At 35.0% G+C, this 12291-nt stretch overlaps 1 protein-coding gene across 4 annotated transcripts in view; it reads left to right on the forward strand.

Annotated features, from left to right (window-relative positions):
• Nucleotides 1-12291, forward strand: part of LOC105219296 (adenylate cyclase type 9) — a 163193-nt gene that overhangs the window by 113467 nt on the left and 37435 nt on the right. The window contains exon 1 of one of the 4 annotated variants that reach the window (XM_054231219.1): nucleotides 1039-1286. The exons of the other annotated variants lie outside the window; for them this stretch is intronic. Within the exon in view, the coding sequence (XP_054087194.1) occupies nucleotides 1260-1286 (27 nt within the window). The 5' untranslated portion in view covers nucleotides 1039-1259. Of the gene's footprint in view, nucleotides 1-1038; nucleotides 1287-12291 lie in introns of those variants that run through there. 4 annotated transcript variants of the gene reach the window in all.

Consider the following 12291-nt stretch of genomic DNA (forward strand, 5'->3'; position numbering starts at 1 on the left):
CAGCTTGCCAACATCCCCTCTTTTTTATTTTTTTATTTTGGGCATAACTTTCTTAGCAAACTTCATTTGATCGAACGAAAAATATAAACAAAAGTTATTAACTTTTTATTTGGGGAAATTTATTTCTGTCCTCTTGTGTAAATAAACAAGCGAGTCTCCCGTTGGGCCGACACACACAAACTACTAATTAAGCGTGACTTGCGAGTCACATGTGTCTTCTGACTGATTGCCGCCTTTATTTGTGTTTCGCTTGTGGCTCATTTCTATATATAAAACATTGTCCATATGTGCAAAATTTTATTGATCCCCCTTCCGCATTGCCGCCCGCTGCAATTGTGTCGCGGAATATTTTCGCGTTTATATTTGATGGCAAACAAAAATATTATGATTTTGCGGCTTAAAATGAGTGGCAGCTTTGCAGTGTCAATAAATTAAATTGCTTATATAAGCTGCTGGCACTTTGATGCAAAAAAAAGATCTGAAAAGTTTATATTTTGTTGTCTTTTCAGCATCAATAGTAGATTAGATAGATAGTGAGTCATCTTTTGTGTGTGGAAAAATATTTATTTTACTAAATGTTGCTAAATCCAAAAGCTTACATCCATTTAACAATTTTACTTATGAAGTGATGAAAGTGTCTTTATTTCACATGTTTATATTTCATTATCTTAATCAAGTGTCACACTATTTTAAAATTGCTAATCTTTCTTCTTTCAGCAAACTGAAGCTGAGCTTTCAGCTGCTGTGACTTATCGGCATCAACAAAGCAACCAGACCAAGTGTTAATCATGTTTACCACATTCTGTGAAATATTCAACATAAAATCTTTATTGCAACGAACTAAGCGCTACTAAAACCAAATTCAAACTGAAAAGCTTAACATTATTTATATGGGCTTTTAAAATTCAATGGAAATACAATTTGGAAAAATTAAAATAAGTTAATAAAAATAAATAAACAAAAATAAAATATTCATGCAAACAGTTAATAAAATAAAGCCAATCTTGCGCATAAACTTAAAACTTACATTTACGTGTGTGTGAGTGAGCATTGGTGCTGGTGTCATAAAATTGATTATACGCCGTGTGCTCCATTGGGGCACACGCCAATCAACAATCAGCTGAGCCACAGCACATAACGGACAAGAGCGATAACCTGAAGTGGCAACGCGTGGCGCGCTGAGATTTTCACACTTCAAGAAACTTACGATAAACACACGCGTGCGCGCTAATAAAGAGTTCCTCATACGACCTAGCTGGATGCGAAAGAATCTAAAAATGTCTGAGGTAAGTGTGAAGTCAGTCAGTCAGCAGCAAATAGTTTCACTTTGTTATTCTTTCGTGTGTATGTATGTATGCGAATACTTTCAGCGCGTGCTGTTTACTAACTGTTCAGCTATAATTTTATAAAAGTTTGTTGTTGCTTTTGGTTGGTTTAGTGGGCAACCACTTGCCGTAACTGTCAAATGTCTCTTTCATAGTTTGGCTTTTCATTTGTCACTGCTTCCACAAACATAGACATACAGGCACGCAGCTGCCTTATCACCGCATAGCCGTTCAAGTTTTTCAGAGTTATTACTGCTGTCGCTTTTTTTATGGCGCCTTTTATTCTTCGGCGTTAAAGAAACTTTGAAATGTCATTTTTTCTAGCGGCCGCTTGTTTGTGTTGTTATATTGGCTGCCAAATAGAAGTTGCAATTTGTGTGAATGTGCCTAAGTTTTGGTGGACTTCAAGCATTTTGCGTAGGAATGCGCTACATTAACTAGGGTTGTTTCTTTTTACCACAACCCCTCAGTAATGAAGAAAAATCATCGCAAATTTTTTTATTTTATTTTTTGCATAAAAAACTTGGAAAAAAATCTTTCAACATATTTAAGAGAAAATATATAATTATATTAAATAACTCCAATAAATTAATAATAATAAAGTAGATTAGATGTTTTTCGGATTATTAATGTTGCTCCCTTTTTAGTAAATAAATAGTTATAGAGCTACTCAATTTAAAAACTTTTCGTATTAGGTTTATTTCTAGGCATATTTATATAGGGTTGCGTTGAAAAAATAAAATAGATTTTTATAAAGTATAGTATAGTATCAAGAGAATTTACTTCTCATTTTCCTACTTTATCAAGGATAGTAGCAATTGATGTTAAGAGTAATATATTCCGCATTGGATAACGAGACTGATATTGCCATCGATGATTAGGCTGGTGTTAAGATGAACGAAATTGTCTATAACTTTGAGGTTATGGCATTCGAATATAATGTGATCCTTATTCACCACAAGACTCTTGCATTTCTAGTCTAGTCCTCTAAATTAACCACTTTATCACAATTGATTTTGTTCGTTAATCGATGAAAATTTAATGCTAAATTAGCAGCCTCTCAATATACAATACTCCATTATCAGCTTTCTGCTTAATTACCTTCACAGGTTTTCAATTATGAATCGACAATGAAAAATTCGCAAAACTTTGTCGCGAAAAAGAGAGTAATAAACAAGTCAAATTAGGAAATAATGACCAACAAATAATTACCGCAATAACAAATATTAAAGTGCACAGAGGAAGAGGGAAAGATTCGCTAGAGAAACTTTAGACCGGCACCAACAACACCAACAATTTGGCTGTGAGATGCGCTACTCAAGTGGACTTCCACACAGGATTACAGGGTGACGCTGGACGGTGGCGCTGTTGGACACGACTGTAAACATTAATTAAAAAGTAATTAAGTAGAGTGAAGGGGAAGTAGGCGGCTCAAATATTTATTTATGTCGTTGTGACGTGCGCAGTAAATGAGCAAGTAATCAACCGTTGATTGCGTGTAACCGCAACGAAAATTAGCATAAAATTAAGAGAGCGCAAACACAAACAACTTCAAAGAGTGACGAGCGAACAAATGTTTCACAAAATTTGCAGAATCTTTCAGTATTTTATAGTCAAATTTAAGACTCTTCTCAACCGGCGCAGCAAATAAATTGATTTTTCATTATAGCAGATCAAATGGAAAAGGTAAATATACAATAACAATTGATTCTCTCTTCGCTTGTTGTGTTGTGTTTAGCGCAGTTGGCGGCGCCGCGAAGTCAACGAACGACCTTACAAGTAAATTGTAAACACACGAAGCTGTGCAGCGCCAATCATTTCCGTTATTTTGCAAATTATATAGAAACAGTTAGTTTGCTTTAAGCGGTAATAGTTCATAGATATTATAGACACTGTGAAGTGATTGCGGCGGAGGAAAGCGACGAGGCAGCGCACAATAGATAGTTCAGTGACCGCCCCAGCTATATATTATATGTATGAATGAATGAATGTGAGTCGCCTCTAATACAAACAGCAACCTTTTCTCGTCGAAGTAAACAGACAATCTTTGCTGGCGGCCAAATTCATAGCTCATTTCTGTATAGAAATTACAATTTAATAGCGGTAGAGGGCAATAAGGCAAATAAGCTCTTTTATCTCAGCTCTAAACTATGGAATGGTTATCTATTCAAGAGTACTTTCGATGCCTAAATTTACTTAAAGCAGTTGTAGTAAAGCACATTCAAGGTGCTATTAATAGTTAGATTATTTAAATATAAGTGACAGGCTAAATAACAAAGCATGACACCATAGCGTTATTACAATGCAGCTACTGCTCGTCTCAGTTACCATCAAAGCAGCCCACAAAATGCTTTAAATTTCAGAGTATTTTTTATACTCTGTAATGATTAATTATTCTGCCTAAGTAGCTCTTCCGAATACAAGTAACTTTATCACTGCATATCCTCTTATATTTTTCGTGACGAGGCGTCTTATCCTATTTATAAACTCTCCGATTACACTTCCTTGTTAAGGCAAATTTATTGGAATTCATATCATCAACTTCTAAGCCTCTCAACTACAGAGCCGACCGCAAGCGTCAATGTTAACTTTATGTGGCCGCAGTATACTCGCGTTTCCAGTGTTTCAACAACGCCCTGTCTTTCTTGATGCTTGTCGTTGCACTGCCCTCACCACATTTACACAGACTTACACGCACATTCAGATACGTTTGAAGCGCCCCCAACCGCACTTGTGGCATTTATATTTATTTCGTAGAATGAATGACTTCGTGAGTTTGATCCATTATGAGGGATAAATTCCGTGACCTACTTTCTTACTACTTTCAATTTGTATTTACTTAAAGGCATACTTAACTTTTATTTCCGGTCTTTCTAACCTTTTAACTCACAGTTTGCTTTGTTTGACACACATTTGAGCTGTGATTTTGGCGATTTTGGAAGCGAGCATACAGATTCGCTTCGAATATCCATACTCGCATGCACACTTGATATATTCAAGGTCATCTCGTTGTCAGTGAATTTATTAATCGCCTGCCTTTTGTCATTAAACCCGCATTAAAGAACGTAGATTTGAAAAGAAAATTGGGAATATAGGCTAATCGTTCCATTTCATTCAGATATTCAATAAACACAAATTTATTTCTAATCAACTGCACAAATCCCTGAAAGCGTTTAACTGCAGTAATTGATTATTATCCTTCAAGCATTTAATATTTGCCTGCTTTATATTATTTTGTAAGTAGAAGCGTTCCAGTCTTTGTTTGGAAATGTGAAAATGTATGCAACCAATCGTAAGCCTGCCGATGCCTTAAGTAATTATTGCTGTTTCCTTCGTCTCCTCATTCGTAGTTATTTTTTTGAATCTCATTGACTGAATTCTCATTGAATTTGCAGCGCTCATGTGCGCCTTTAGTTCTGCTCGCTTGAAGAAAATGTGTATTTAGGCGTTTGGCTCACCATCACTCATACGCACTAGTGCTTCCATATGCAGTGTGTGTATGCATAAGTGTGTTATGAGCTGCGTAGCTTTAAATGGAATTTAATTATGTCTCTGAATTATTTAGAAATGAAAATTACTGCACAATGCGCACGACGGCGTATACTTCTTAAAATCATTTTTAAACAGGTGGCAACTCTCCTTTAAAATATATTTTTACATTTTTCAGTTTTATTTTAAGCTCTTTAAAATTACTTTATTTTATAGTGTACATTTGTTTACTAGGTTTTATTCAATTAAACAAAATAAAACAGGTGGCAACCTACCCTATTTTTTTCAAATCAACTTCATATCTTTTATGGTCAATATTTAAAAATAATAATCAAAGTCCTTTTTCTAACGGCGGTGCACGTGACGTAATTTTGTTGCGTAACACAATTTCGTTGCAGTGAAACTATTGACTAGCGTGCTTGAAATACTCAATTTCAATAAGTTGCAAACGACGCATTGGAATTTTGAGCTCACATTCTTACGTTTCTAAGAAAATATCCGTTGCACGCGACGTGACTTCCTTTCTCCGTTTTGGAATTTCAAATCATAAACAATACATGCTAATGAAGAACGAATAAAATTAATCATTTCTCGCATGTAAAAATTCAGTGCAACCCCATAAGCTTTCTTATAGAGCCTCCGTTATTTCCTAGCGAATAAATATGTCATTTGAATATTTCATAAGCCACTTTGCACGCAAGAACAATGCGAATGAATGAAGCGAATATGGCAAAGGCGGAATTGGTGCAAACCGAAAGATGTGGGCCAACATAAAAAGGGCGACACAAAATACTCTTTTATTAATCAACAACAACAAAGGTGGTTGCCATGTAAGCCAAAGCAAATGCCTTGTCTGCCGAGCAGCAGACGCCTGTTGCTTCTAACCCAAACACATTTGAACTCACACACACATAAACAGACAGACAAACATCGCGTATTCGAAATGCTCGAGCGCCTTTAACACGACGTTTTGTGTCAGCGAGAGCTCGGTTCGGTGGGGCACTTTAATATGCGCAAATTGTCCAGCGCCCCTTTGTCCTATTTCAGCATGCCATTGCGGGTCGACTGCCGACATCGACATATCGATTTTATTCAAATATGCAGGCATGACACACTGCTCGCATATAAATTCCATTTCAATTGTTGGCCTCTTGCATTTTTAATAAAAATGTGGTCGCACCCATAACCTGCACGATAATACACAAATATATAATAACAGAGGTGTACATACTAGGGTGGGTGCGTTTGTTGGGCCTTGGTGTTTCGTACTGGTATAGTAGATAATAATTATGTTTATTTTTGTTTAGTTTAATGTTAAAAATATATATACTATAACCCTAAAACGATAACGGGTATTTTTTAGACGTATGCCAACATCTTTTTTGGTGTTGGTCTTCTTGGCAGCTGTTACTTGATTTATGCTCATTTTAGTTTGCCATTTTATAATGAACAGACTTATTCCGGAACAATATTTATTGCTATCAAACGGTCCCAATTGCTGCAAAGAATATAGAAGAAGAATAGATCGAATATTGGGTCTCTTGGCGGGAATTTATTTGAGCCAGCACTTGTGTCCAGCGACCGCCGCATTTGCCCGTAATAATTACTAAAACATAAAGGCAAACCCGTATCTTTATAATAAAGCAGAATTCTTTTCTATTATAACATTAAGTTACATGTGTTTGATTTCTTCTAAAATTTCTTCCAAAAAAACACCCTGTATTCTTCAATTCATATATTGAACATATGTCTGTATGTAGGCGTATTTCATTCGCTTACATTTTTATTGAAACTAATGTGGCGAACCACAGTTTACCTGTTCAATCATGTAAAGAGCGAAAGCAAACTCATGAATAAAATACAGACATTTCAACTAATGCGATTATTATTACAATATTTAGTGCCTGAAAATGCAATTGCGCACAACCACTGCGCCGCCCATGAATAATAAATGCTCGGTTGCATTTGAGATGAGTTAACAGATAAAATTAGTGCAAATTAATGTTGCAATTTCATTTTAAAATGTTTAATTATGTAAATTATAGCGTTCAGTTGCGCATAGATAAAAGCAAATAAAGAGAGTTGCCTGAACTTGAGTGGGGATTATGGCGATCAATTTGTTGCGAAAAAGACTGGCCTAATCTTTTGTGAAACAGCGAAATAGTTTTTCATAAAAGAAAAGTAAAAGAGGATTATCATGCTTAGCTCAATTTGTCTAATCATAATTTTCTTTATTTTTATTACTTTATTTCTAGCCAAAACAGAATTTAAATGAAACTAAAAATTAATAAAAATGTAATATATTTCCAGTTTTGTTTACTAGTATCTACCTCTATTACAATTTTTATGGAAACTTTATGGGAATTATTACTATTATAGTTTTCACAAAATATTTGATTTCATTCAATTTTAGTCCGAACCGACCCTCTGGGCAAAGACAACAGCAGCATTAAAATGAGCCAATTCTCACTTAACTCCACGAAATTAATTTATTTGTCCTTTGGTTTCATATCATCTCACAGACTATATGGGTTTTCTATATTTATTCAAGCATTTAGTCGGCGATTTGAAGAAAAGCGGATTTTGCTTTCAGAGCCGTTGACGAGCGCGAAAAAATCCACTTCACACCAATTATCACTTTCACAGCTTCTCTACTCACCTATTTGCCGAATTACAAAGCGAAACAAGACTTTCAGTGTTTCGTGTTTTCCCTGCCCTCCAAGCTGACGGCTGAAAATTGCGTTTAATGTTTTCCAAAGTAATTTGTAGCCATCGCCAGCGCAAACTCGTCCAAAGTAAATGCATGTAAAATGCCGATGGCGAGAATAACAAACACAAAGTGCACAAACGGGGACAATAAAAACCAACAACAACAACAAAGTTTACAAAGAATGGAGCAATAAAAATACATAAAATCGCTGTCTAACTTTCGTTTCGGTGCTCCACTTTTATTCGCCGCCGGGTGGCAACGCAAACTGTACGGAATGGAGTAGAGCGCTTACTGAGGTGAAGCGCCCTTGTAAGTGTCAAATGTGTTGAAAAACTCTCGATATGCCGCAGCCATTGTTGTTTTTATTGTCGCCATTGTTGTTAGAATGTTTTGTTGTTTACTTAAAAAACACACTCACACACTGTAGCATACACACAGGCGCTCAAATGGTTTGTGTTATCAACGTTCATTGAATCATCGGGAATACAATTTATTTTGTGCTCTAAATCTATTATGGGTGCAGTAATTGAGGTAGTGCGCCTTAAAGTATGCAAATGTGCCGACATTTGCGTGAAGTGAAGATATCTCCCTGCCTTTAACCCTTACTAATATACATATGTGCGTATAATATGTATATTAGTTACTTTCACACTTTCACTTAAATTTTTTTGTTTTTGTGTAGCTCTCTTCTTTTCATGTTTGAAGATGTGCGCATAAGTGAATAGTTTTGCATATTTAGTTGCATGCAAACCCATTGACCCGCATGACCGCCAAGTGCAGCTGGTCGCCTCTTAAACGCACGAGCAAGTAAAAGCGTGCATATAAATTTCATTTCCGTCGCCTCGGGCGTATGTTTTTAATTGAGAAATGTTTTTTTATAAAAAGAAGAATTAAATAACTTACTTACTTCAGTTGCCACCACTATTATTTAACACAGTCCTGAACTGTTGTTGTAGTTGCAACACATAACATTTGGTCATAAAGTCTTATCCCCTGAACCAGCAGTTTTGCTCGGTTAGCTTTCGAAATGTAACAAACGAGAAAACAATTTAACTTTCTGCCTTCACTCATGCCATTTATTACAATATCTGTCCATTTTATTCCTTAATAATTTCTTAAAATAACTCAGAATGTTTCTAAAATGTTTTTCATGTGAGTTTTGCATGTTGTGTTGGGTGTTTGAATATTATAACATTATGCGATTTAAATTTCTTTTTTGACAGTTAATTGAGTTTTGCTCAGAGTAAATGGAATGACATATGAGTATCCTAAAGTAATTAAAAGTTTTAAGAAACGCAGCCTTCGATATTAAAGTCAAAAAATATCCAAATTTACTGTTTTTGCAACCAATCCATCATATGTACGAGTTAGTAAAGCAAACGAATAAGAATCAGTTAAGTTAGCAAGAAGTAGTGAATCGATAGAGCAACTTTTTAGTAGTGATACAATTTTCTCAAAAGAACCACATTTTATTGAGATTCATAGCTATAAGTGTCCGATATTTACCGATATATATCAAGATATCGAGGAACGTAATAACTATTGTTATTTCGTGTCTAAGATAACCATATCGATGAATAAAGTTATTTTTGCTGGGATACCTTTCACTTATATGTTAGTCCTGGAATCATATAAAGGCTTGCTTCAAGCCTCATATATGTATATTCAATATTTGATACTTGAAGCAAGGTATGGTTCGATGTAATCTTCGGCACCAAATTGCATTGTACTATGCAAAGCAGATCTTTACGAGTCAATTTCAATAAGCCTTCTCAAATATAGACCGATATACGAAGATGATTTCAATTTAGTATGTAGAACTCCATCGAGCCTTTTCATATCATATACCGTGTATTTGTTGAAGTTATACGCCTTTAATTTTTGAGTTATCCGAATTTTCCAAAGGAAAAAGGTTTCGAATAATACTGGTACAAATAAATACATTCTGTAAACATTTTAAAAAGACATTTCTTGTAAAGATGTGGACGAACATAAAACAAGAGAAAATATCATGTTTTCGTTTTAACTTGAAACATTAAAATAAAATGGTAAATAAATATTCAATATTAAATTAAATTCCAATAGTCAAATTAATAGTGTGAAACTTTCAACGGAATTTCTGAATATCTCTCTGAATTCAAACGAAAATTACCACTGAAAGATCAAGCTCTCAGTAACGCCCACTTTTGAATTTTCTCCAGTATTGCCCTTGCATAATTCTCAGTATTGGATGGCATTAAAAAAGCACAGACTTGGCGAAAAATTCCATTTAAAAAGCGATACATACTTGTAGCAGCTTGCTGTGCACTGCACCGAAAACGAGGCAAACAGAAATGAATCGAAATGGGAATTTATGAATTCTGTCATTTTGTTGCATTATACAATTTAAGTTGAAAACAATGGGGTATACTGCTGCGAAAGTGGCAAAACTGCATGTAGGAAGTACATAACAGCAGCAGCAGCGACAGCTACAGCATATTGTCTTTATCCATACTAAATGTCAATAACAATAGCGGCGCTGAACGGTTTCATATACTCTTATGGGGACCCATGTAAGTGGCAGTTGTGTCACTGAAATTCGTAATATCCTTTAAGTGTCATATTTGTCAATTTCTACAAGTAGAATAAGGGAAATGTGTTTGACATAAATGTGATAATGGACATGAACACCCATTCGTATACAAATGATATTTGCAATATGAAAAAGTTACGTATACGCCATGGCGTGGCTATATGGCTGTATGAGGAAAGTGTCTGGATTTCCTAAATTCATGAGAATTTTAAATATCAAATGATGTGTGTAGTTGTATGCAATATTAAAAAAAAAGTAGTTTGACTTTGATAAAAACATTATAAAAATTTATCACATGAGGAATGCGCGCATATCATGAAGGATATCAGCCTTACTCGCCAAAGAAACTATATGCAAATCTGTTTTGTTGACAGCTGTAAAAATACCTGGATGGTAAATGATGCCTCTCGGAGTGACTTTTCATATCTTCAAAAGAAGACAATATTTTTAAATTTCTTTGTCATTTCAACAAATGAATCTGCAATTTCGACATATCAACATATAAAATCGACTTTTTCTTTAAGAATGCACAAAATGCATAGCTGCGACTTGCAAAATACAGCCATATACTACACAGGATATTTAATACATATAATATTACACCAGTGAATATATAATTCGATGCGCATTCAGTGAATTTGGCAAGCTTTTGATTACATTTTTAAGTGGATATGATGAAATGAACGTCTGACTGATTCGTGCATCTGCAGCAGCAGTTGTCGCTGTCAACATGAATGGCCTGCGTCAGCAACAGTCACAGCAGCAACACAAGCTTCGGCATCAGCAGTGAGCTTATCTAGAACGTCTGCAGACGCCTGGCATATACATAACCAACGTCAACTGTCGCCCGTTTGCATATGCACATTTGTTGTTGTTGGAGTTAATGCATACGCATGCATTATCATTAACGTCAGCAACAGTATTTGAATGGCAGCGCACTTCCTTCTGCTTCTTACAACCCGACTGCAGCGCACAATCTTAGCATACATCTTGGCGCTTCGCTGCCTTCTTTATATAGAACAGATTTACACACACACACACACACACAAGGGTATAACTTGCGATGGTCATTGTCAGTGCCATTGTCAATATTTTCAATACATATATATGTACATTTATACACACCTACACACATACATGCTTAAATGTTGCCACCGCAAGTCCTTGTTGCTAATTTTGTACAAACCTTAAAACCAACTACTCGTCTGATTTACCGCAATGCTCGCCTTCAACTCAACATTATGGCATGCTGTCTCGTCCTTTGCTCGAGTTGAACGTGATTTTTCAAAAGTGTTTGTGTGTTCACCAAGAGTATGTTTGAATGTCAGTATGTATATGTATGAGTATGTATGATTGTCGGCGTTCCATTTTGCTAATGTATTTCAATGAGCTCTAATGCCGTCATCTCCATCGCCATCATTGTTACTTCTGTTGTTGTTGGCGACACTCAAATTCAACGCGGCTGTTATTGACATTCGTTGCAGATTTTACGGCCAAAGCCACCATCAGTGTCACAGCTTTGCTCTGCTCTTTAAAGCTTAACTTTTTTTCTGTCAAGTGATTTGCATTTTATGGCGACGTCTGTCATTTGTTTCGCATACAATTCGCTTTCACGTTCGTTTCACATTGGTTTTATTGTTTGTGGTTTTTATTGTTGTTATTTTTGTGGTCATTAGCAGCAAAGCTGTCGGCAATAGGCATTTAATGTGCTTAATTATTTGTTAATTTGTTCTTGTTTCATCTTTCTTTTCCAATTCAACTTTGTTTAATAAAACAAAAAAAAATCAACTTTTTAAGAAATATTTGAATATTAATGAATATAATATATTATGAAAATGCAAACAGATGGTAACTTCTGGTAATATATTTATTACATTTATTTATTTTTTCTAATTTTTAAGGGTATTTACCAATTTACTGTATTAAGTCAATAATTTTAGTTTATTTCAAACTTTTAACAGGTGGCAACACTCAAAAAAAATATTTTCAACGGTACGCTGCTTTAGACCCCATTCATTAGTGTAGAAGTACATTGGTTCTAAATATTGTCAAAATGTTAGACTCAAGAAGTTCAAAGTAAATGAAGTTAGTAGTTCCTAATTTTATAAAAAAATATATATTAAAATCAGAATTGTGCCAAACAAATTTGGGTTTAAGTTTATGAGTAAATTATAGTATTTCATACGTTTACAAAA

The sequence above is a fragment of the Zeugodacus cucurbitae genome, chromosome 5, assembly GCF_028554725.1.
Source record: "Zeugodacus cucurbitae isolate PBARC_wt_2022May chromosome 5, idZeuCucr1.2, whole genome shotgun sequence".
In the NCBI taxonomy this organism is placed as follows: domain Eukaryota; kingdom Metazoa; phylum Arthropoda; class Insecta; order Diptera; family Tephritidae; genus Zeugodacus; species Zeugodacus cucurbitae.